Source organism: Halyomorpha halys, unplaced genomic scaffold (assembly GCF_000696795.3).
Source record: "Halyomorpha halys isolate HHAL.00 unplaced genomic scaffold, Hhal_1.1 Scaffold928.1, whole genome shotgun sequence".
Lineage (NCBI taxonomy): Eukaryota > Metazoa > Arthropoda > Insecta > Hemiptera > Pentatomidae > Halyomorpha > Halyomorpha halys.
In genome coordinates this window covers 186,946-212,402 of record NW_027116508.1, presented here as the reverse complement: position 1 = coordinate 212,402, position 25,457 = coordinate 186,946, and the positions used below count along the sequence as shown (strand labels likewise).

The following is a 25,457-nucleotide window of genomic DNA, read 5'->3' as shown; positions in this document are numbered from 1 at the left end:
TAAACATTAACTGCCTCCTTCTCAGCTCTATTATCTATTAATTATTTTATATGTTTATCTGCAATATATTTAAAACGTCAATAACCAAAATTATTATTTTTTTTAATATGATAATGATACATATCAGTAGTTTTTCCCATTAAATTTAAAGAACAAATAGCATTATTTTTTGCCTTTAAATTTTTTACTTAATAGAACACTGTAATGATAATGATGAATCGTTAGGTACACTCTTTATTATTCTAAACAACAATGTTTACACTTGAACATAAAACAATACATTAAAAATTATTATGAACAGAAATATTCAGTTTTTTTAGACTACGAAAAACACACATAGTTCTTAATTATTAATTGTTAGTAATTGATCATATGGCGAAAGGTTTCAAATGAGTTTGCCTATAAAACAAATGTAAAATAATGAAAAATTATGAATTATAAATAAAAATAGATTTAAAAGAAATACACTAGAAAAATAAAAATGTTGATAATAATTTCGACAGTGGCAAACCGATTTCAAAGAGTCTCTTCGCTAACGTCGACTATTGCCGCTGAAGACGTTTATAATCTTGCCACCACAATTTAAAGAAAAAATATCAGTAGTTTTTTGTCTTTAAAATAAACTATCACCGATACTTCACAGTGTACCCATCCCCATTGTTTCACAAACCTTCCTGCTAACAGCACATTATATTCGATTGTTATGTTTTAAAATTGAATTAAGTTGAGAATGGTATATCCATGATAGTTCTAAATTTATCAATCCTTTCAATTTTTAAATCACAAGCAATTATAATTTATAAGAACAAGTTTAAGCAATCTCTATTTCTAATTATATAAATCAATTAAATTGATTTCGCGTGAGATTAGAAAATAGAGGCACTTATGAAATGAATATTTCATCTGGAACATGTTATGAAAATCCTGAATCCAAAGAGATTGAAATGGCCCATCCACGCATTATAAATTAGCTACAGATCGAGAAGCGTTTGATCTTTTGGCCAAAAATATTCAAATGATGTTCTGAGACTTTGATGAGAGGTGAATCTGATTAACTATATCTCAATATAATAGGTGGCCAATATCTTTTTAGTAATTAAATATAATATTATAGTACTTACGCTAGAAATATAGCGTATAATGAAAAGTTTATTTTATCGTTAATTAATTGCTACATCTTTTAATTATGTTATTCTAGTTTTTGAATTGTGGCACGTCTGACAAAATAATTTTTTTTTTTTTATTTGTGTTTTAGGTATTCCATATATTGTACAATGGACTAGAGTTAATAGACTAACTCTAATAGCTTAAAGGAAATCTGTTAGGCGACCTCAGTAAAGAAAGTAATCGAAGTCTAAGATACTGCATTTGAAACGTGTTCATTTCTAAATAAAAAAAATATAAGATGTGCCACTATTCAATAAATCAGCGATATGTATAACAGCCTCTCATATACTTTACGTATTAAAAACAAACAAGGTTAAAAATATTGTATACAATATTTGGCGCCAAGAAATACTTATGTTAACTTCAGATAGCTACACAGCGAATTATTGCATAGTACACCTCGTAAATTTGATCTGAATAATATCATTGTATCACACCAATCGGAATGTTAGTTTGAAATTGTTGTTCTAGAAGAAAATTAAATTATAAAGAATTTTTAACGAACTCGAAGGTTCAATGAGTCCACCACCAATCGCCGCCTACAAACCTTCGAAATTCAAATTCAGGGGATCTTAAGATAATCTCTCCACCTACGTCTCTCAGATTTAATTGTCTATTCATCGCTGATTAACCTAATTTTCAACTTGCGACATTAATCCACTGAAGTATTAATTAGGAGTTCACTATTGATAATGAAATATTAAATCAATTGGTTTTTATTAGTTATGGTTAAATAGAACTGACAAAAAAGAAATTTTTGTGGGTTTATATTTAAGAGTAAAACTTGATTATATAAGTGTACACCTGTCATTCCACCTGTCAATATGTTTTTCATCCACCATTTTAAGAGAACCTTTGATTCTAAACATTGCATTCAGGGCTCAAATGAACGATAATGAAATTGACTTCTAATTCTTTCTGTACGATTGGTCTCGTAGAACGAATATTCTTGATGATATTTCTCAAAACAAGAGGCAATTCTTAAACTTGAGGTGTTTAGTTTAATGTTTTAAAGAGCTTTATCTCGAAATATCGAATAGTAATTTTCATGTAGATCTCATTTTGATTACTAATTGTTGCAAATTTTATCGATTTCAAAATTAGCATCACGAAGTAATTCTGGCAAGCACGTAGTTATGGAGTCATTTAATAACAATTAAAAAAACGTGTATTTATTTATTTCTCTTAAAATCCTAAATATTATACCATTTTCTGCAAAACCAAACTTTATCTGATTAAATAATTTTTGTCCTGTTTTTTACGAAAAATTAATCCAGATTAGACATCTACAAACCAGAGACAAAGTTCGTATTGAATAGTGCTATATATGTTTAAGTTCCAATATATTGTGGGAATATGATTTATATATATATATATATTTATATATATTTCTCGTTTCTCACCCTTTCCATTGGATATTTTTCTCTTTACATTAATAAAATCATATATTTTTATACATACTACTCCTGAAGTTTCAAGTTATACAATTTATTAATCAATATTATACCCAAGATAATATTTATGTTATTTATAAAATAACACATATTATTGTCAAAATTATTTAAATATATTTTTCATTTATGATTTGGGAAAATTTTATTTATTTATTTTTATAATATTTTTTAAAGTAATGTGTAATATAATTTTATATTTTAATAAAGAAAAACTTTATGTGGATTTTTATAAAGTGTTCTTTCCCTTCATCCATATTTCACTTTTGCAAACTCAGTTCACAGTAGAAATTCTATTGCTTTTCAGAGTACATTGTTGGTTTAGTATTTAACTATTTTTTTTTGCGAAATTCAGGTCCAGTTTGTTATCTGTTCTTTTGTCTGTCTCATAATTATTGCATTATTTTGGTTTTCTGAGATTTTTATGGCTTCTTAAAATATTCTTCTGTAACTAATGTTTTCTTTATATAGTATTTTAACATCCTGAAAATCAAGAATGTGTCTTTATCGGGCCTGGTCCAAAGGATTTTTCCTCAGTCATCACTAAAAAATAAACAACTACAATAAAGTATATATGCTTTGTTGAAAAAATAAAAGACGGTAGCTTGGGCAGTTTGTAGCCGCAGACTCCATAGTTCATCGCCTGCAGTGGCCAGTTTTATTACCCCGGGAAGATAGCAATCTGGGAGGCACGACCTGTAGAGCCATTGTCCACCTACAGATATCATCGCCCTTTCCTCTCCTCTGCTTCGACTTGCTCTATGGCCTAATGCAAGCCAGTCCTTCTAATAACCAAAGATATGAATGGAAGTAGTTATGTTACAATCGAATCTGATAAAAATTAAATCAGTTGTTCACTAATTCCAATTAAAAGTCGAAAACACAATTTTTAATTTCTGAAAATTACCACAATTGAATATTAAGAAAATTGAAACAAGGTTCCATGAATGTAGTAGTAATTAAATTTTTTTTTAAGCAGAGATCTAGATTTTTTTTTTAAATTTCACATCCAAACTTCATCTTCTGATGTATTCAATTATACTCTACCATACTCCAGAGTTAAAAAACAATTGTAATGGCCTGCAAGAGGTTTTATGTGAACTTTTATTTGAGCGGACTGAATGCTATAATAATAAAAGAGTTGATAAAATCATCAATACAAATTTTGGACACTTGCACAAGTAGTCTTAGTTAAAAAATGGTTCGACTCTATTCATCTATCATGATACTTAGAATCAAGAGATTCTAAAACTCAAAATCAAGAAAATCCATTATATGCTTTATCTTGAAGTTTATAAAATGAATTTCAAACTTTAAATGTTGATAACAAATAATAAAACTCTGTTGGGCCTCAGACAAAAATTAGTATAAGCAGGAGGATTAAATTTGTTAAAACACTAGATTATTTTCTCTAATTTTAAATATTAGAATGTTATGCTATAAATTTGTGTTTTACTAATAAAATAATATAATATTATACTTATATATGTATGTTTTACTTTATTTAATTAATATTTATTATTAATAAGTTCTGTTATTAATCCGTAGGTTTCACGCCGTTTCCAAATTTCACCCACTTTTTAAATGTTGCTCGATTTAACTATCTTACATACTACATATTTACTTATTGTATTATTTTGTACAGTTGTAAATTACAATAAATAAATAATTAAAAAAAATAAAACTATCTTAAGTATCCTATTCCCGTTTTAAGTAGATTTTTGAAAAGTGCTGTAGGACCGTCGCTCCTCGGGGGTCTTAGTGGGTGGGAACGATTTTCTTCTCATATTTTTTGTTACGATTTCCTCTTATAAAATTGTGACGTGTTGTACATCGATCAGTATACTGCCTATAACTGTCTGTTTTAAAGGCAAGGTAAGTAAGGCTACCTAAGGGCGGAGAGAGTTGGTTTCAACCTTAGCTACTTTCTAATTAGTGCTCGATTTAACTAAATTAAGTCTCCTATAGGCGTCACTTTTATTTTTTTGAAATTATTTTATTTATTAAAATTGATATTTTTTAAATTGTAGTCAAATTATTTTTGTAGGTATATTAACAACATTAACAACCAGGAGCCCTAATAGTTAAACAAAACAATAAATCATAATTATAAAGGAATAATTACTGATTTAAGAGCTTTTTTTACAGGCATCTGTTGAATTTTAATAGGATACGTAACAATTAGTGTGTTTCATTCCCATTCACAAATATGGTGGGATTATAATGTATAAATATATGATATATAAATTGGATTTCTAATACAAATGAAACATATTCTCAGTGCGTAACCCTCATACCTGATTTTTTTTTTTTGTATACTACAGTTTTGTGGGCAAAACCTACATATTGCAAAATTTACCGGATTCATGCGGTCACGATAAGTGTATATGCTCAAGAACCAGGACCATTCATCCCCTTAGGAATCAAGCAAAACTCTCTCTCTCTCTCTCTCTCTCTCTCTCTCTCTCTCTCTCTCTCTCTCTCTCTCTCTCTCTCCCCTCTCTCCCTCTCTCTCCTCTTGTTGATTAAGAAAGCCGTTGTAGAAGCTCATGACTGGATTTGAGAAATTGTTTGCTGCCAGGTCTCTAGGCGTCAGATTTAAACTCGGAGAAGGATGTCAGTAGGCTTCTGAAATCTGTGACAATCTTTATTTACGGTTTTATTACTTTGGCACCACTTTTGGTTGGCTGCGTGCCCTTAAGGCATATGCCTCCGTAGATTCTAGTATAGGCATCATATTCCACTAATTCTTCTTGTTATCCACACTTTATTCTTTGCTAATGATTACAATTCCATTTTCTTTCTCTTGATTCATTGTTTAAGTTTATTTTAAAATGATGGTGGTGTAACTAATTTGTTCAAACTGCTCTACTCACTAATAGTAAATTATTCAAGTTAATATAAGTGACTCTCTAATCATGGAATATTCGCCAGCGAAACGTCCCTCCCTATTCCAATAATCCACTGGCGTTGGCTTATTAACTTAATTGGACCCTGCAACTAGCCCTATAGTACCACAAGGCAATCCAAGGCTTCATTTCACTTTTATACATATATCATCCCTGTAATATGAATGTATGTATTATACGAATAAATAAATAAAGGAGAATACGAAATAAAAATGGAATATGGGTGTGTCGGGGTTGTCTGGCCTTAGGCGATTTCTCCAGCCTGATATCTCTTAACAGAAGGCCCACGACAAGGCGTATTCAATTATAATTAAGAAAGGAAGGCCGTGCCAGGGGATGAGCCCTGGACACTGACTAGATAGAGGAGGTCTAGGTGAGAGAGTCTGAGGCAGAGTAACAGTTCTAGTTGCGGAGATGAAGCCGACGGACCAGAACTGTCATGATAGGAGCCAGCTTACTAGTTGCCGAGATGAAGCGGCGGACCAGTGAAACCGGTAGGAAGTAGGTTACAATCTTAGTTGCGGAGATGAAGCCGGCGGACTAAGATTGCTGGAGTAAGGGAGAGGAGATAGGCCATAGTCTATGGTGAGCATAATAAAAACCAACTCTTGGGAGAATAGATTAGCAATAAACTTCTCTATCTCGAGTAGAGTGTAAGCCACTAGTGCTCTGACTAGGCCCGGAGAAGGCTTGACAGTTAAAGGCCTCATGTGATCGTTTATCACTGAGAGTTCACTCTTTTAGCTCTACTTGAGATAGTTCCGTAGAATCTTATTGCTCGATCTCTTTTTATTTTATAATTACATTTTTACATATTACATATTAACATATATACATTTTATACAGGAGATCGTATTTTTATAATAATAAACTTATATACAATTCTACAGCTTCTTAGACGCTTGTAGTGCTGGCCCCTAGTGGAATACAGCGGTACTCCGTGCTCGCTGACTGTTACAGGGCTCCCGTGCTCGCTGACTGTTACAGGTGTATATAGTAAAAGCATATATAATACATTTCATGTATATATATGTTTGATTTTAATGAAGGGTACAAAAAATGGAATCTTCGTCAAAGGGAGAAGACTCAGTAAAATATATATAATACATTTCATGTATTATATATGCATGAGATGCTTGTTATGTTTTGATAAAGGGTACAAAAAAAATGGAATATTGGCACCAACGAAACGATCCCTTCATGTTCCATTAATTCCATTAGGCTATAGCTAGACTATACCACCTTAGCTGGACTGATATCAACACCTTATAATGCCACATGGCAACCAAAGCAAAATACTCAGTAAAGTATGTATAATACTTTTCATTTATTATATGTATGAAGTTCTAATTATATTTTAATGAAGGGTACGGAAAAAAATGGAATATTGGCATAGTATAAATATATCCATTTCATGGATTATGTATATACTAATGATGTTATTATACTTTTATGTAGAGTACGAAAAAAAATGGAATATAGGCCCATTTGGTTAATCTTTAATTTCACATTCTCACTAGAATATATTGGTAGGCAACCTGTAGGAAAATGTATGCTTTCATTATCCTTTAGGAACTACTGCAAACATGATTAGTAAAATATATCATATTAATTTCGTAGTTTTTCACGTTAAGTCATACCATGAAAATTTGAGTGGGATATTCGAGAAAAAGTAGTAATGAAACAAATTTTAAATAAAAACTTTTTGTCGAACTATTTCGGAGAAGTTTCAATTATATTTCACCAAGAATGTTACATCCAATTCAACAAATTACAAAAAATAAACTTTGTTCAAGTATGGTTTGAATTCATAGGGATCATCTTTAAAAAGTTATTAAATTTCAAATGGCTTTGTTTATCATTGAAGATTTTTTTTTATCTACCCTTATAAGTACTATTGGAACTAAGTATTAATAACATACTTCTAATTTTCTTCGTATACGTTTTCATTGATAGTTGAGGATAAAAAGTTAATTGTAGAACATTTATTATAATTATAATATATTTATTAAAAATTAGATGAGGTCATAAAAAACTATTTAAAGCATATATTCTAAGCAGTTATTACTAATTACATTTTGTAATGATTAGTGATTTTTATTGTACAGGGAATACCAAAGAATTAAAAAAATAAAGTAAGGATGTGCATTACCGAAACGTTTAATAAAGCTCGAATCGGTAATCATTATTCTAAGAATTTTGTAGTTCGGTTGGATTTAAAATAAGGCGATTCTCTATTGCCTATCATATTTAATTTAGCATTAGAATGTGTTATTAGAAATGTGATGCACACCGAAAAGAGTTTAACTTTAGGTGATCAAAATACCCGTGCTTATTGGGCAAGGAAACTATAAAACTATGTTGATATACCCTAGTAAAGAACTAGGTCTCGAAATAAATAGGGATTAAACAAAATATATGGTTAGCTGTAGAAAAAAAAATTTCAGTGATCAAGAAATAGGAGGAAATTTAAATATTTACGTTCTACAGTAACTTAAAAAGCGAAATTGATAAGTACAAGCAAGGAATGCTTGTTATTTTTTAATTTTGAAATTACTTAGCTCGCAGTTTCTATCTACCAACTTAAGGTTTGTACAAGGTTTCTACAAACTTAAGAATTTACAAAACTATCATCCTTTCTACTGTTCCTTACGGATGCGGAATGTGGCCTCTTATACTAAAGGAAGAACAGTTCTTTAGTGATTTTGAAAAAAAAGTATTATCTAAAAACTTCGGGTCGAAGAAGGATGAGTTAATCAGAGAATTTAGAAAGTTGCACAATGCTGAATTGAAGGATCTTTATCTGGTAAATATAGGTTATAGCATTGCGGCAAATAAGGTGGGTGTGTAATGTTGTGGGGCTTGTAGGGATCCGTAAAATGTTAAGTCGACAGATAAACGTCTGAGGGTTATGCCGATGCGTAGGCAGGAGGATTGCATCAAGAGTGATCTAGTAGATTTGGATTTAGATGGACATGAATGAAGAAATGTGTGTGATTGGTGGTATCAGCATCGAACCTCCAGGTTCTCCAAGTATTTATTATTATTATTATTATTATTATTATTATTATTAGTGATTAGTGTCAATTTATTCTCTCTTGACGACTTTTAGTCTTTTGACCTTTGGATAAAGTTTAACAAAAAAATAAATATATATTTCTTAATGGCCAGCTTCCATTGAGAAAATGGCTTAAGAAGAAATGCATTTACTTTTTATTTTATTTTTTTCTGAGAACACTTGAAAGTACTGATATCTGTGGCAAAAGGTCAAACGAGTTACTGGAATCCTCTACAGGAGTTCTTCAATTTATGACGCGGTACAAGAGTCTTATGGCCCTTGGACAAAAAAAAAACCAAAAAAAAACCGACCTTTACAACCTCATATGTTCTGCTAGCACTTATCGTTACCACCCAGATTACTTTTAATGCCCTTATTGTCCGAATACTTTAATGTCATACTTCTTTTTCAATTCAAGTATCCTAAATTCTTACACTGTCAGAGATTAAGCCTCCTTTGTTGGATTCGAAGCATCCTTAGCACCGAAGTGAAACAGAAATCTTCATTAAATGTTCTGTACAAAACTTCTATTTATTTATGGTTCTCTTTGTTACACTATTCTATGTATCAGAAATTATCTAATCCGGTTAAAGGAAATCGGGCACTTTTTAGCGGAATGAAGCTGTTTTTAATGCAACTTGAATCTTAAAGGTTCCTGTCCAGGTAGGAATTTACCATTTGATATAATACACCACATAACGAGTTCCGGAAGATCCAAGCCAATCCATTAAATGTAAGATGAAAACAAAATTTCATTGAAAAACAGAGAATTTTTAGCATACTTTAAAAAATAAAATATTTATACATTCTTGTGATTCAACATGATAAATAAGGTATGTTAAAACATGCAGTAATGTATTACTGACTTGATAAGGCATGATTGAGCCAAAGATACTACTTCTACCACTACTTTAGTATGTATTACCTACTGTAACTACTTTACTAGTATATTACTTCTGTGGTTAGACCAGGAAATCTCACAACTCTGTTTTACCCTTTGGTAAGAGATCATGAAATTTTAGGTGTATCCTTGAAATAAAGTCCATGTATTCAAAAAATGATTAATTTGTTGATTAGTTTTAAGTTTTTTAAACTCAACCCGGAGGTTGAGCGTTACTACCTATTGCCTACAAATTTCTGTCTACGTTTGGGACAATTCTTGGACGTTTACCTTTCTGTTCAACAATGATACTTTGTTTCTTTGTTTTGATAAGACTTTGTTTCTTATCCATACCAATATGAGCATAGCTCATTTTAAATCAGTTATGGTATGGATTCGATTTACTTAATTTATACCTTCATAGTATTTATTACTAGAATATTTGTTGGAAATATTACTGTATTTCTTAATTCTTATATAGAGTTTAAATATTCTTAATTCATATATGGAGTGTATTGATGACAACTTTCTTGTTACAAAACCTATTCTTATCGAACTTTGTTTTGCCTCTTATACCAATGACGGGTTTGTAGTAACAAGGAGGTTACACCATTCCACAAAATATTGTTAAATTAAAAAAAAAAAAAGTTTTCCTAATTTAGTTGAGATGCCTTTATTTTTATTTATTATTTTTTAATATATTAACATTAAAAAACAACGATGAGTTACCTGAAAACCATACTCTTCCTAACTGGATGGTTGAGGGAGCTTAAAATATTGGAGTTATTTCCTTATTGCACTAACATTCAAAATAATACACAGAATTTAAGAAAAATTAACAGAACTAAATGCTTAAAACTTTTTGACGTTAATAAAATAAAGCATAAACGCTGACCGACAAAAACATAGTTTTGTGTAGGAAAAACATTTAGTCAACCTAGAGTTCGGAGTCCATCATGCACTCTTTCTGTTGCTGAAGAAGTCTCAGATTGTTGAATATTGAAAATTGTTGTAGAAGTGCACCTTGACTGCGCCGACATATTTATATGCGAGGGGTTACATATTTCTCTCACCAAAAAATGTGTTCCGATCCAGCAGACTATATTGATACTAAAGGCCAAAGTTGCTCACTTTTTGTTTTAAGAGAAAGTGCTATTTTGTTTTACTCGTGAACCGGTCTAACTGAAAAACGGGCCAGAGTAGGGGAACTTGTTTACAGCGGTAGACCCCATCGATTTAATATCTATAATAATAATAAAAGCCTAACGAACCCGAAGGTTCGATGCCGATACCACCAAACGCTCTCCGCACACATCCTTCCAGTGATGTCCTCCAAACCCAATTCCACTAAATCTGTTTTAACGCAATCCTCTCATCTACGTTTCGGTCTACCCCTCGCACCTTTACCCGTTGGTTCAGTGTTTATTAACATTTTAGGGATCCGTTCGTTACTAAGCCCTACAACCTCACATGCCCATCTTATACGCCGCAATGCTATAACATGAATTATATTTACCGGGTATAGGTCCCATAACTCAGCGTTGTGTAATCTTCTAAATTCGACCGTTAATTCATCCTTTTTCGGTCCGAATATTTTGCGTGAAACTTTATTTTCGAAAACCTTAAGACGCTGTTAATCCCTTAGTGTGAGAGGCCACGTCTCACATCCATAAATAACAGTGAGAAAGATAATAGTTTTCTAAATTCTAATTTTTAAGTTTTTCGATAGAAGGCGCGAGCTAAGCAGTTTCGAAATTGAAAAATAATAAGCATTTCCCGCCTTCAACATTATTTACTCATCAATTTCGTTTTTTCTAGTTACCGTGCAACCTAAACTATACTTAAACCTACCTACCTGTTCAAACGTATTTCCTCCTATATCTATATCACCGAAATTGCTCGCATTTCTGCTGCTACCATGTATTTTGTTTTATCCGTATTTATTTCAAGACCCAGTTCCTTACTGGAGTTTATTAGCCTGGTTGTATTTAGTTCTATAGTTTCTCTGTCATCACCCAATAATACCAAATCATCTGCATTTAATATTTATACAAATTTAAATAAATCTTTCCACAAATTCGAACAATTATTAGTATTCTCTATATCAGTAAGAGTTAAAAAGGATAAACCAAATCCTCGCTTCAACCTTTTATTTTATACTTAAACTTGACAGAGTCCGTTAATGTTGTCATAGGTTGAGATGATGACCCTCTTATCATGATGTAAATGGTAAGGTATGGCGAAACGTTAATGGCACTCGCTATCCAAACCGAATCTCAGCCTTCGAGGGGCATAGCGCCTAGATTAATAGGTCTGCCCTATTATGGATGCGATCATTTGGGCACCTACTTCCTTCGACAAACAAAAGGGGTATTTGTCTCCTGTGACAGAACGAGCAGTATGCTAGTCGTATCCCACATGTTGGGTCGTTTCTCTTTACTAGCTAAACGATTCCTTCCTAACGGCCGTTAATAACTGCCTTTTCGTCACCTAGGCAACAGTCGAAAGTCGCCTACGTTACGTTTCGAAATGCGTTTGATAGACTAGCCATGCTTGACCTTTGGGTTCTATGAGACTATGAATTCATAGAACCTTATCACAGTATCTCGTAGCTAGGAATTATTATCCTATGCACGTATAGGATATACGATATCTCTTTTTCTGTGGTTGAATTCACACGGCTTGAATCTTGTTCCTCCGCCATACTACGAGGTCGCTTGAAATCGAATTCAGTATCCGTAAATGCCTCTCTGATTTTTCTTTTCCCTTCTTTTTGTTTTATTTAGTTTGGTCTTAATAAGGCCAATTTCACTTTTATGCTTCTTACACCATCGTCACCTATCATTACTTGTTTTTGTAGTTTTAATTGAACTACATAATTTTTGGAATTGACCTTAAACTAAATGTTAGAAACGCGAATAAAATCAGATAAAAATTCTTCTTTCTCATCATAATATTTGTTGACGTTTTTAAAAGCAGTCAACTTAATGGATTGTTTCCTCACATCAGAATTAATATCATTCTACTATTCTTTGTCGTCTTTGGTTAATTTTAATGTTGTAGTTGAGGTAATTTAATGGAAAATATTTTGCTAGAAACTCTTTCGTTCCTTTTACTAACACTGGGGTGCTACTCTGAGCAACATTAATCTTTTAACTTCTGTAGAGCAATGTTATCTCATAATGAACAACGTCAACCTACTTCTAAAAGTTTAGGACCATGTAAAAAGTTCATTAATGAATTTCAACGAGATCAGATTTTTTTTTATAGAAGCATTAATAAAACAAATGTACATATCAAATAAATAAAATATAATATAAACTAAATTTTAGAGAAACACAGTAATTGACACCGACTGATTTTCCAAAAGTAATTCCTTTAACCCAAGGATCCAATCAGAATCTTTAAAATCTCAAATATATCTCATATATTAGGCTTTCGAGGATGCTAATTTTAATTTTCTATCCAATTCGATTAATTATTCAACTTATAAATTTACTAAAGGATTTTCGATGGAGCATGAGCTAATTGCTGTTCATGATACAATTGTATTACATAGTATTACAATGATGTAAGAGAATTTACTAACGAAGATCTTGTGGTATATACTTTCAGTGTTGTAATTGAGGTAAGTTAATGGAAAAAATCGCCTATTGAGAATCGAGTTGGCTTAAGTCAGAAATCAGAAGAAAATGGCATTTCAATTTTTCTAAACATCGACAGAAAATAGTTAAAATAAATAAAAAATATTATATGGGAAGAAGATAGTTGACCGTATAAAGTAGATTGTAGAAAGATAGTCTGAATGGTGACCAATGAAAGTATCAAAATAGTGGAAGAAAACTATTTATTGTTAACCAACTTTTCGCTCCACTTTGCAGGACTTTGTCTGGGTTGAATGAAAAACTAGATACAAAAATTGTAAGAATGACAGACCATTAAAATATGAAACATTTGTTCTTTTCATAATGTATATAAAAAAAAAATAATAGTAATAATTTATGGAAGTACACATATAGGTTGGACTAGAAACTAGTTACTGGTAAATATAACCAGGACCTTGTTTTATAATGAAAGCTAATAGTATTAGTTTAAAACACAAGTATACAAACAACGTGTTAATTACACTGATACTTACTTTTTTTCATAATAGGGAGGACTATTAATAATATTACAGGAGTTAAAAAGTACTAAAGTACAAGTTACTATTGTACAAGTCAGTGTAATTGTATTAAGTTAAATCGATAAGACTAATAGTATTAGTTTGAACTTTATTATGAAACAAGGCCCAGGTGTGACAGAATTACAAATACAGATTTAGACTATCTTGACAAACGACTGACATGGAATCCTCATACAAGACTAAAAAGACAAGAAACTGCTCGTAGATTCCGACTATTGCAACATTTACTAGACAAACGGTCTAAATTGCCAATCCATTACAAAAGACTGATCTACATGACTATTATAAGGCCTATCTGGACATACGGAGTTGAGCTTTGGGGCTCCACTAAACCATCAAATTCCTCCAGAATCCAATCCTTACAGTCCAAAATCCTTCGTAAAATCCTTAATGCTCCTTACTTTGTCACAAATCAAGTCATCCATCAAGACCTCAATATTCCATATGTTGCCGATTTGGCCAGAACCAGATACCGTTCCTTCCATAATAAACTTCTCAACCACCCAAATCCACTTGTTTCTAACCTGGCTTCTCCTTCATTACCTAATAATCCTCCTAGGCGTCTGAAAAGAAGATGGCCTCGAGATCTTCTCCTCTAGAAATGTTATTGGAGTTCTATCAGTGGGTAGATTCTCCACATGTTTTTATCATGTCACTATATCACCTACAGCAAATTTACTTGTTGTATATATGTGTATACAGTTGTAAATATCAATAAATAAATTATTAAAAAAAAAAAAAAAAAATTTTGACTAATAGATTCCAGAAAAATACTCGTTAGAACTAGTTATAAATATATAAATATGGTAAAGATGTAGGTGAAAAAGGTATATCAGATAGGTGAAGGAAACATGGCGTAGGTAAAAGGGATGTATAAGAAAATTAATAAAAATAACAAATAAACAAAGGGTGAAGTACCTGTGATATTGAACCAAAAATGACAACTGAGGAGGTTGGGAAACGGTGAGTCAGAAAAAAAATCCCCTCTTCTTCCAGGTAAAAAAAAATAATAAAAAAGGTAATATTTTTTATAATACAGGTAAATATAAATTTAGAATTTTATCACAATTATTTTATTTGTAAAGTTGTTGGGGGTATTATGGAGGAAAACTTTTTAACACCTAACCGCTAGTTGTGTTAAGCAATACAGTTGGCCCTATACGCACGAAATAAGAGTTGAAAATCTCACAAGATTCTGAGAGGACATAATTTCGAAGTACCTTCACTAAAACATTCTAAACGCAATTGTTGGGGGACAGTCACTCATGCATAAGGCAACAGAATGCACTTCGTAGAACGTGTCCAATGTCTAAGTGGGGACGCTTTTGGAATTGAAACGACGGAATTAACATTTTTTAAATGATTAATAATGGCCGTTACTAAATGTAAGTATTCAGTTGGATTGAGGATGTTGTATTTGTCAGTCTAATAAATAGGCATCCATTCTGCCTCGTGTCCTGGAGCCAAGTTACAAACCCGTCTGTTTACTACCACGTGTATTCCATTCACTCTTAATGGTGAGCTATAGAAGACAATGTAGTATTGTTAATGAGATAGAAACGTTTACATATTAATCAAGACATATTTACTATAACAGAGAAATAATATAACAGTAATCAAACGATTAGTACCGTTATAAGATCCTTCTTTATTTAAATCCCCTAATACATATAGTGATCTCTACTTATCTAATAATACCATTAAATAGCAACGAATTATTCATTAATACTTAATTGTAAGACTATAAAAATTATAATTTATGACTAAATAATTACGTTTTAAGTATACATACATTCACTACCGTAAAAATATGATACAGTGCTCCAGATTTTGGTCTTTTCTTGATAATCTAAATTTTTAAAATAATTACTAATTTTAGTTTCCGTAAATAATTAAAAACTCTGGGAGCTACCAGAACACTATCAATATTTAATTTTTTAACCTTCGAGTCCAAAAAGTTTCTATAAATTTTTTTTTGTAGTTCTGTTAGCCTCCCTAAGAGTTATAAGAATTATCTTTAATAACCAATGTGCTAATGTTTATAGCAAAAGAGTTATAGGGTTTCAAAGTTGCACAAAAGTCCCGCGTATTTTCAATCGGTGTTTTTGGTGTCATAAACAACGAACATGTTTCTTACAATTATAGCGAACTATAGAACTCTTATGGAATCTACCAGAACTCGAAGAATTTTTAATTTTTACCACCTCTCAATATGAAAATTTTCGATCACAAATTTTTTAAAACATTTTCCGTCGTTTTTGAGAGTTGTGTTAAGAGTTCTGTCAGCTCTCCATCCCCTCCCCCCCCCCTCCAAGCGTTCTAAAAAGTATAATTAATAATCCAAGTTCTAAAGTTGAAAGCAAAAGGTTTATAGGGTGTCAAAGTTGTACAAAATGCGTGGTTGCCACGCGTATCCTTGAGTAGTAGTTTTCATGTTTTAAACAACAGAACTATTTCTGTAAATAATTGAGAACTCCAGAACTCTTAGGGGGGCTACCTGAACTCTAAAAAAAAATTTCAAATATTTAAAGAATTGGGAGCCAACTGTACACAGGTCTAAACTTTGGAGTTAAAATTGGGTGGTATACTTCTCTTTCCCTCCCAGCTCTTTCGGTCCTTTTACTAACACTGGTGTGCAACACGAATCTTTTAACTTCTGTAGAGCAATGTCATCCCATAAGGAACAAAGTAACCTACTTCTAAAAGTTTAGGACCATATAAAATGTTCAGTAATGAATTTCAACGAAATTAATTTTTTTTTTATTGAAATATTAACAAAGCAAATGTTCATATCAAATAAATAAAATATAGTATAAAATAAATTTTAGATAAACACAGTAATTGATACCGGAGGATTTTCCGAAATAACCAGTCTTTGAAACCTGTAATTGTAATATATTAGGCTTTCAAGGATGCTAATTTTAAATTTCTATGTTTAATTATTCGATATTTTATTTCGGATTTTCAATAGATCATAATTGCTGTTGTAATATAACAAAGAATAATTTACCTACGAAGATCTTGTGGTATATAAAGTAATAATAATAAAATTCAAAGCATTTACTCGATTCACATTAAGAAATCCGAAAAATTTTAATTAATCGATGCACGAAATGCGATTACAAATCGATTGTATTTTCAAAAACTATACCACCGATAACTAGATAATGATCCTATTATCGAATAAATTTGTAATAAAAAATATGTTATTCAAAACGATGGAGTTGTAGTAGTTACAATTGAACAGTACTTAGATAGTTTTGTTTGTGAACGGAAATTAACAAACACGCGTTGTTTTTTTACATGACTAATATCCGAATAGCACTCCGTGATTAGTTTTAGGAATAAAATAGCAGCCGAAGTACTTAATACTTTGTTCCTTGAAAATTATTTAAATTATGAAAAGTAATCGAGTACTGTTTATATCTAGTTTCTACCCAAAGCCTAGTCTAGACATATGAGTGGTTTGGATAACCAAGGGATACAAGTGTAATCAGATTTTTTTTTCTTGCTACCTTCCTTTGTCTGAACCAAATTTTGTCCATACTGAGGCGCAAATTTGGATCAGACTCAGGTAGATACCCCACAAATTTATTATTCGCAAAATTGTCACTTTGCCCCTTGGCTTTTAACCCAATATAAATATAGTAATTTATTAAAGCATATTGCTAGATAACTCGTACCAGAACGAATTTACACTTCCGAGAACAAAGACAGTGACAAATGCTTTGTTACAAAACTATACAAATCTATGATCGTTTGATATATGGCCGCAATGTTTGATGGGCAGAGGCAATAACTCAAAATTTCGTTAGTCATTCTGACAGATAGCTAATAGTCTTAAATCAAATAACATAAAGAAATTATTCTAATATAGCGTAAAAAGCGATGATACGAGTGTTATACCTGCTAATGAAAATTATGAAATTATAGATTGCATTAGTGTAGTACATGTATTTCTGAATAACTGTTGATAAAAATTGATCCGTTACAGTTCAAAATGAGAAAAGAATTGAAATTAAGCCAATTACTCCTTGGTAAAGAACCATTGGCTTAATTATATTATTTTTATTGAAAAAAAAAAATTTTAAAACAAGTCTCAGACATAATTTGCGAAAACAATAGAACAAGTCCTTCTATTACAACTTGAATGTATTAAAATTTCAAAAAAAAATTTCTATTCTAATTTATAAAAAAATTCTAATTTAAAACCATTCATTTTTTTTTAATAAAAAAAGGTTTTGGGTATATATATAAACTGTCAATAATTAAGATAACCAAAATGTGAAATCCTAAACTTGATTTAATAGCGCTTGAAAAATTGAAAATTCCATTTTACAAAATTCTGAACGACAACAATGAACTTAACATCATACAATCCAGTTAAAATAATTATTTGTAAATAATATTGACTCAAATATTTAATAAACAGTAAATCTTCAATCAGGCTATATATTATATATATATTTTTTTTAATAACTTAGTTAATCATAACTCTCAGAATCAGTAAAATTCGATAGGTGTTAAAATGTTATTAAAGTATTGATAAAAAAAAAAAGTTCAGATTTATGTAATTTAAACTTATCAAGGAAATTTTGGATTTTTTATTTTTCTAGAATAATCTTTTCTAATTATCAAAACAATGAAAAAGAAAAAAAAAACATCGTTGCTTATTTTAAAAATATTTTTTACTCTTCTAAAAGTGTTTCAAAGTATAATTTTGTTGTTTTATACCTTTTAACCATTTCTCTTTAAACTTCCGTGTAGTAAAAGGTAAATTTTTAAAAACTAATAAAACAATTCTAATTTTATAAAATCCAACGTTCACTCATCATTAATATATATCTATTTTGAAAACAGAAAATTATTATGAGGATTATGGTAATTTATTTTCTTTAAGCTTGACGGAAATGCGCCGGGAAAGACGTGGAAAGCGTTACGGTATTTCTGGTCTAGTATCTTTCAGGTCCATCAATCCAAGCTATGAGGTGTGCATTTGGGACACTTGTTGACTTATTATTTTTTTCTTACGATACTTAGATGTTTAAAACCAATTTCAAATTTATGTTTTAAAAAAAAAAAGTTAAATTGGCAGTATTCCTATGACATTTATAAACGAACATTTAAAACATGTCATCAGTATTCTAGTATAACACTGGTTCGACCGACTTGGTTTATATGTTTCTGTTAGGTCTACTAATAATTTCTTTGGTAAAACGGGAACTGAGCCTTGTCTCATTGTGGCAGAGGTGGGGGATTTGTTTAAGTAAGTAACTATTGTTGGTTTTGTCTTGGTACGTACTCTCCATATACTGTTTTGAAGAAATCCTGTTCCTTTTATTTTATTTTATATATATGTTTATAATTATTTCTAGTTGTTGAGACTTTTACCTTTTTATTGTTTTAAATATAAAGTATTCTGATATTATAGTTTACACCTGTATTGATTCTCTCTGTTAATTATTTTAAAGTTCACTCCTCTCAAGATGCCTAATCATAATTTATTTTTTCTCCAAACATAATCTCTTTATTCAAAAAGCAAAATTCAATAACATTGTTTAAAACAAATTAAAAGATATTTAAGTTTACAAAAATATTTTTTTTCTGTTATTTATTTATTGCTATTTACAACTGTACATTATAATGTATTTAGTAAATTTGATGTCAGTTATAATGGAGTGAAACAGGAGTGTAGAGAAACTAACCATTGGTAGCACTCTATGATGTTTTACATTAGCAGGTCTCGTTGCCACCTTCTTTTCAGGTACCCCAGGGGATTGTCAGGAATGGAAGAGGAAGTAAAGTTAGAAACTAGTGGGTTTGGGCAGTTAGGGAGTTCATGATGAAAGGAATGATATCTGGTTCCAGCTACAAAAATAATAGCGTAAAAAATAAAAGAAATAAAAAAAAATAATCTTGTTATAGTTTCAAAAAGATTTTTTTTAAGAAGTAAACAATTAAATCAGGACCACTTAAAAAATTAGACTGAACACTGATACACAGACTTTTAAATATTTTAATTAAATAAGAGTTAAAATAGTCTAAAGCACAATTTTACATGAGTTTAACTCATAATCTAATTTTAGGATTTTATAAAACCCTGAAATTATATATTTAATGGTATGTTTATGTAAGATCAAGTGATTTTTAACATGAGCTAGATTAGGTATTATCCTCATGGAAATAGTCTGACAAGGCTTAAATACTGAATTTAAAAAAAAAAAAACTTCATTTCCAGTGGTTATATGAAAAAAAAGTTGATAATTTAAAAACAATAAAAGAAAACGGCTATATCCAACCAGCCAAGATACACTGGAAAATTGGAAATAGGTCAGAGCATCGGATCTCTTCAGATCCTATTTCAGGTTACACAACTTCGTTAACTTTTATTAAACATTTATATTCCAGACAAGAAACCCTCAAATACGAATTTTCATAGCAACAGAAAAAAAAAAAAATCAATAAAAATCTGTAAGTACTTTTGTTTATTTGAAAAAAATAAATTAAATCTCATTGTAAGTGTTAATAAACAATGAATGAATCTAAATTATAAATTTGATAATTTACTGAAGAAGGTTTTGAGGTTTTGGTTTTGAGATGCATACACTAAATTTTTAATCTATTCTGGAGTGTCTTCTTAATTTTATTCTGACCTATACACTCTTAATCATTTTTAATACAACTATGTAACTCAAATTCTAACAGATTGAGACATGTTAATCATTCCTTAGTTAAATATATTAATTCTGTTTCAGAGAGATGGTGTGTACTAGAAAAAACTGCAATACTCTAGGGCTCGCAGAAGTTGGAAGAATGTGCCAAGATGACTCTCTGTTTAGTTGTGCCATTGTAAGGGATTCCGGTCTTAGTACTGTGTTCACTATTGCTCATGAATTAGGTCATGTGTAAGTATATTTATTAAATTCATGAAGATTGTTACAGTATCATATAATTCTTAAATATTTTGGGTTCTTCATAAAAGATTAAATGGTTGATGGATGAATCTCGCCAGTATAATTTATAAATTTTAAAGGATATTTATTTACAACAAATAACAAAGAATTTGGTAAAGAAAGCAGTTCTATGGAGAATGAAATGAGAAAATTACACTGTTTAGCTATAAGGAATCATTTTCTTAATTTTTATGATGCACTATAATTTCCTGGTACTCTCTGTGTCGTTTTCAGATTTTTGTTTATATAATAATAGTAAAATATATTTGTTACAGTTATTTCTTCTATCTAAATTGACCTAAAATGAATAAACTAAAATACAAATTTATTTTCATAGTACTGCTATAGATCTGATACTCATGATTATGCCTGCCTGTATGTATTATATTTGTTTTTCACATGAATCATTCTGAAATGGATTATGTTCTATACACAAATACATGTTTACTATTGACCATAACATTTTGTTATTACATTAACCATTAACGAAAATTTAGTTTAGTAACTATGCTATTTAGATAAAGTATTAATGATCATAGCTAGCTCACTCTCATAAAAAATCTATTATGTTATCTCTTACAGGCTAAACATACCACATGATGACTCAAGATCATGTGACGCATTCCGCAGCCCACAGGATAAGCCACATTTAATGGCTCGGACTCTTGATAGAGATACAAGACCTTGGTCATGGTCCAATTGCAGTAGAACATTACTAACTGAATTCCTAGAGTAAGTTTGTTATATTTAATAATTCAAATCTTATTCTATGATTTTGAAGTATCTTCGCAACTTTGATAATTTTTTTTAAATATTTTTCAGATTTAAATATCGCTAAATGATTGAAATCATTGTTTATTATTTCATTGGTTAGTTTTTGAAAATAAATTTTGATTTTTTTTTAGAGCAGGGCATGGTTCTTGTCTTCTCGATCGACCAGTGACTGACCTTGGAGTTAGAAAATACAAAAATAAACTTCTTGGTGAAAATTTTGATAAAGACAAACAATGTGAGCTTGTCTATGGAAAAGGATCTAAAATTTGCTCCCAAATGGTATGTTTTTTGTTCAATGTTAGTTCTTTTGATTATTTAAGACAAACATTTTCTTCTTAATGATTGAATGATAAAGATTAATGATCTCTTTACTACTCATGCAAGATTAAAACGATCACCTTTCAGTGCATAATCCCAAGTAGGCTTTGAGTATCTGCACTCATACCATTGGGTCAGTGTTTCTTCTAGTACCTTCCTTGGGATCTTTTGTTCCTTCATTCTAACCCAATAGCCTGCCTAACTTAACCTAACTTCACAAACTTTACTTATACCAGATCTCCAAAGGCATCATATGTCTTCATGTTCTTGTTTATTCTCTACCCTTCTACATTCCTGACTGGTTCAATGATGCAATGACGGATTTTTGATTTAAAAAAATATAATAAGGATTAGCAGTGAGACTCATCTGTAACCTTAGCAAGCATGTCATTTTTTGAAATTACAACGGACTAAAGGTAAGTAGACTCCTTTACCTGCTCCAATTTGTTGGATATCATTAGTAAATAGCTGTATATTCTGGCTCTAGTGTACATATATTTGGACTTAGCTAGGTCAATTGAAAGTCTATTAGATGATGCTACCGAATGAGAATTATTCTTGATTTCTAACAAAACTGGTCAGTTTCAAGCTTCTATGTCTAAGATGGCAGTAAAACTGTCGTCCTCCATTGTTAACTTAACAAGATAAATCAGTTTGCAAAGAGGTTCAGTTACTGTAAAGTTTCATACAATTTTTCCTCCTTAATGCTATCATATGCAGGAAAAGATGATGCATGGATGACATGTACTTACAGCCTCTTTCTGAGGATATAATCGAATCGGTTGGAGGTAAAGTAAAAGGAACAACATTGAGTAATTATCTTAGTTTAAACATCATTTTATACCTAGTGCTGTTATCTTAGTCAAATTCATATCCAGAGACTCCCTGGTCTAGTCAAAGAAATATGTTTGTGGAATACCTCTCAGTGCTTACTTATTTGTGTTTTTTGACTCATATGACTAATTTTTACTTAAAAGATTTTTAAACTTAAAAGAATTTATCCGTTTGGTTCAGGCTACTTGTGAAGAACTTTGGTGCCATAATGGTCAATCAGATAGTGAAACCGAAAATTGTTCTACATTACACATGCCATGGGCGGATGGAACAACTTGCGGTCCAGGAAAATGGTGCCAAAAAAGACGTTGTGTATCAAGAGACAGGAAATCACTGCAGCCTGTTAATGGTGGTTGGGGCAAGTGGCAAAAGTAAGTTAATTATTTAATTTAGTTAAAAATAGATTAGCCAAATCAGAACATTTTAATTTTTGTCATTATCAGTTTTAATGCAGTTACGAACTCCAGTGAGGACAAAAGTAGAGACTACCAACTTATTCTAAAAAAGCTTAGCATAATGGATTCTAATTTGAATTGAGAACATAATTATTAATTAGATATGTACCTTATAATTTTTATGTTAACTTCAGTGTTTTATTTCTTTTTATAACTTATACTAGGCAGTAGGATTTATTAAAAAATATAAATGTTTACATATTTCCTTTTAATGAGATATCAAAAAAAAGTTTTCTTTTAATGAGATATCAAAAAAAATTTAACTTTAAATATCAATTTATAATATAAAAGTAATAACATTCTATTAACAGTTAGTCATTTTTAATATTATATTTATTAATTATCACAGGGGGCCTTGTGTATGTTTTAAACACATTAAGGGTGATCAGCGTTATGGAAGGTATCAGGAATAAGTATTCTCTTAAGTAATTAGCATTGGAATGATCATGGAATGTGATTTTTCATGCCATTCAGTGATGAAGCACATTACTATTAGGTATTAAATTAGATCTTCAATTTATTTCTAGATAAAAGTATTTCTTGCTTTTATTTATGAATTAAAATTATCATGTTTTTAAAGTTTTCTTTGTAGCTGTTATATTTTCTGACAACTCTGTTTGGTATTCCTGGTTTACTGTATTGTTTTATTTCCTTCTATCACATAAACTAGTTTTGATAATGGTATCAAGTATTATTTAATAATGAATTTGAAATGGGTTTAAATTCTCTGGAAATCATAAAATAAATCAAGAGAAGGCTGTCCAGTCTGACTAAAACTAAATTTCTGAAAAATTATACTTCCAAAGCTATAATAAAATTTTTCATGTCAACTAGAAACTGTCAATTTATCATTGCCAAAAGGATATTAGTCTGTCCATTGATATTATATTATGTTTGATCTTATTATATTAGAGTGGAAGATTCTACAAAGATTATTATCTAATATAACTAGAACCTAAGTTTGTTTGAGATGGTAAGCTCTGGAGTACTAGCATTGGGAGCTTTACAAACTGCTTGATATTTCAAAATCATTCAACTCAAAATTCTGAGCTACACAGATCAATTGGTGAGAATGAGAGATGCAGAGACTCCCAATGCTGGAAGATAAAGTGGCCATCAGTAAGAGAAGCCTTTTAAGGATCAGCTATTAGATATATTATTTTAGTTAATATTAATTGAACTCATTTCTGACTAGTTAATTAAAAATCTTCAAATTGGCCAATTCTTTTATCATTCTAATCTGAGGATTGAAAGCCTGGAGGGTAAAATGATCTACTTTAATGGCTATTTTAGTTCCTAATACACTACAGTATAACAAATTCAAAACCGAATGAGTACACATTAAAATAATGCAAGCTGCAATAGTTTGTTGGTAATCGAAAGCTTTATAGGATGTAAAGAAATATTATTCCTAAGTGATATATCAGAATGAAGTTTTGTTTAAATTCTAAGACAATAGAAATCAAAGTGCTTCATCACCCATACCATAAAGTTTTAAAACATTATTACTTGACTGTTCCTGGAGTTTTTTTTAATGCTTGATTTCAATTTAAAGTGTTTTCTTGGCATTAGCATGTTATTTCATTGAGCTAATATTAAATACATACATATTTATAAATGTATATATATATTATTTTAAATAAATAGTAAAATATATGCATGACCTTTTGTAATTTTTTAGAAAGTATAAGTGAGAATTTTCATTTCATAATTAATTAACATTCTAATAGTTTAAGTAATGAAGGGTTGTTTTTGTTTTTTTTAATATGAATAAAACAAAATATATGGTAAGTAAGTTTTATATATATTATTTTATTTAGTGTATGAATTTTGAAGACACATAAATTTAAGAGAGAATAAATTTGAATAACAGAGATGTCAAAATATATAGGGTCAAAAATATTCATAAGATATTATATCTTAGGGATAATAAAAACTAAATTAAAGATGTAAAATTGATATTTTTCTGTTTTTAAAATACTCTGTTTTCACCTACGGTCAAAAGTAAAAATTTTCAAGATTATTTATCACCATTCTTTATTAATGGTTTAATGTGGGTATTTACATTATGGAATTATAACACCAAAAAAGTTTTTTAAAACAAAGGATAGCATATATAATATTATTAGATTTTTCTTGACTAAAAGTTATGTTTATAAAATGAAAAAATGAGCATTATATATACTATAATAAGAATATTGTAATAAAAAAAAAAACAGATTTATCTCTGTTATTTATTTTTTATATATACTTATTGTTGTACATCTTATTATTATCTCTTTATTATTTATGCCAATTCAACTAATCTAAAAAGTTTCTTTAGACAACCACAAAATCTTAGTAATTTTTCATATTTGTTTTTACTACTTATTATTAATTTATGGTCATTTGTCATTTAAGGTCAAAAATCGTATTTATACCAGGTCATTCAAAAAGTCCTGTCGTTTTTTTGGGGGAAATTATAAATAAATAAAT

General features: G+C 30.2%; 1 protein-coding gene across 5 annotated transcripts in view; it reads left to right on the top strand.

Moving 5' to 3' along the window:
• Window positions 1-25,457, top strand: part of AdamTS-A (ADAM metallopeptidase with thrombospondin type 1 motif A) — a 500,044-nt gene that overhangs the window by 438,476 nt on the left and 36,111 nt on the right. For all 5 annotated transcript variants that reach the window (XM_014430963.2, XM_014430964.2, XM_014430962.2 and 2 more), the window contains exons 8-11: window positions 20,404-20,553; window positions 21,184-21,333; window positions 21,507-21,654; window positions 22,708-22,898. In XM_014430963.2, coding sequence (XP_014286449.1) covers window positions 20,404-20,553; window positions 21,184-21,333; window positions 21,507-21,654; window positions 22,708-22,898 — 639 coding nt within the window. The remainder of the gene's footprint in view (window positions 1-20,403; window positions 20,554-21,183; window positions 21,334-21,506; window positions 21,655-22,707; window positions 22,899-25,457) is intronic.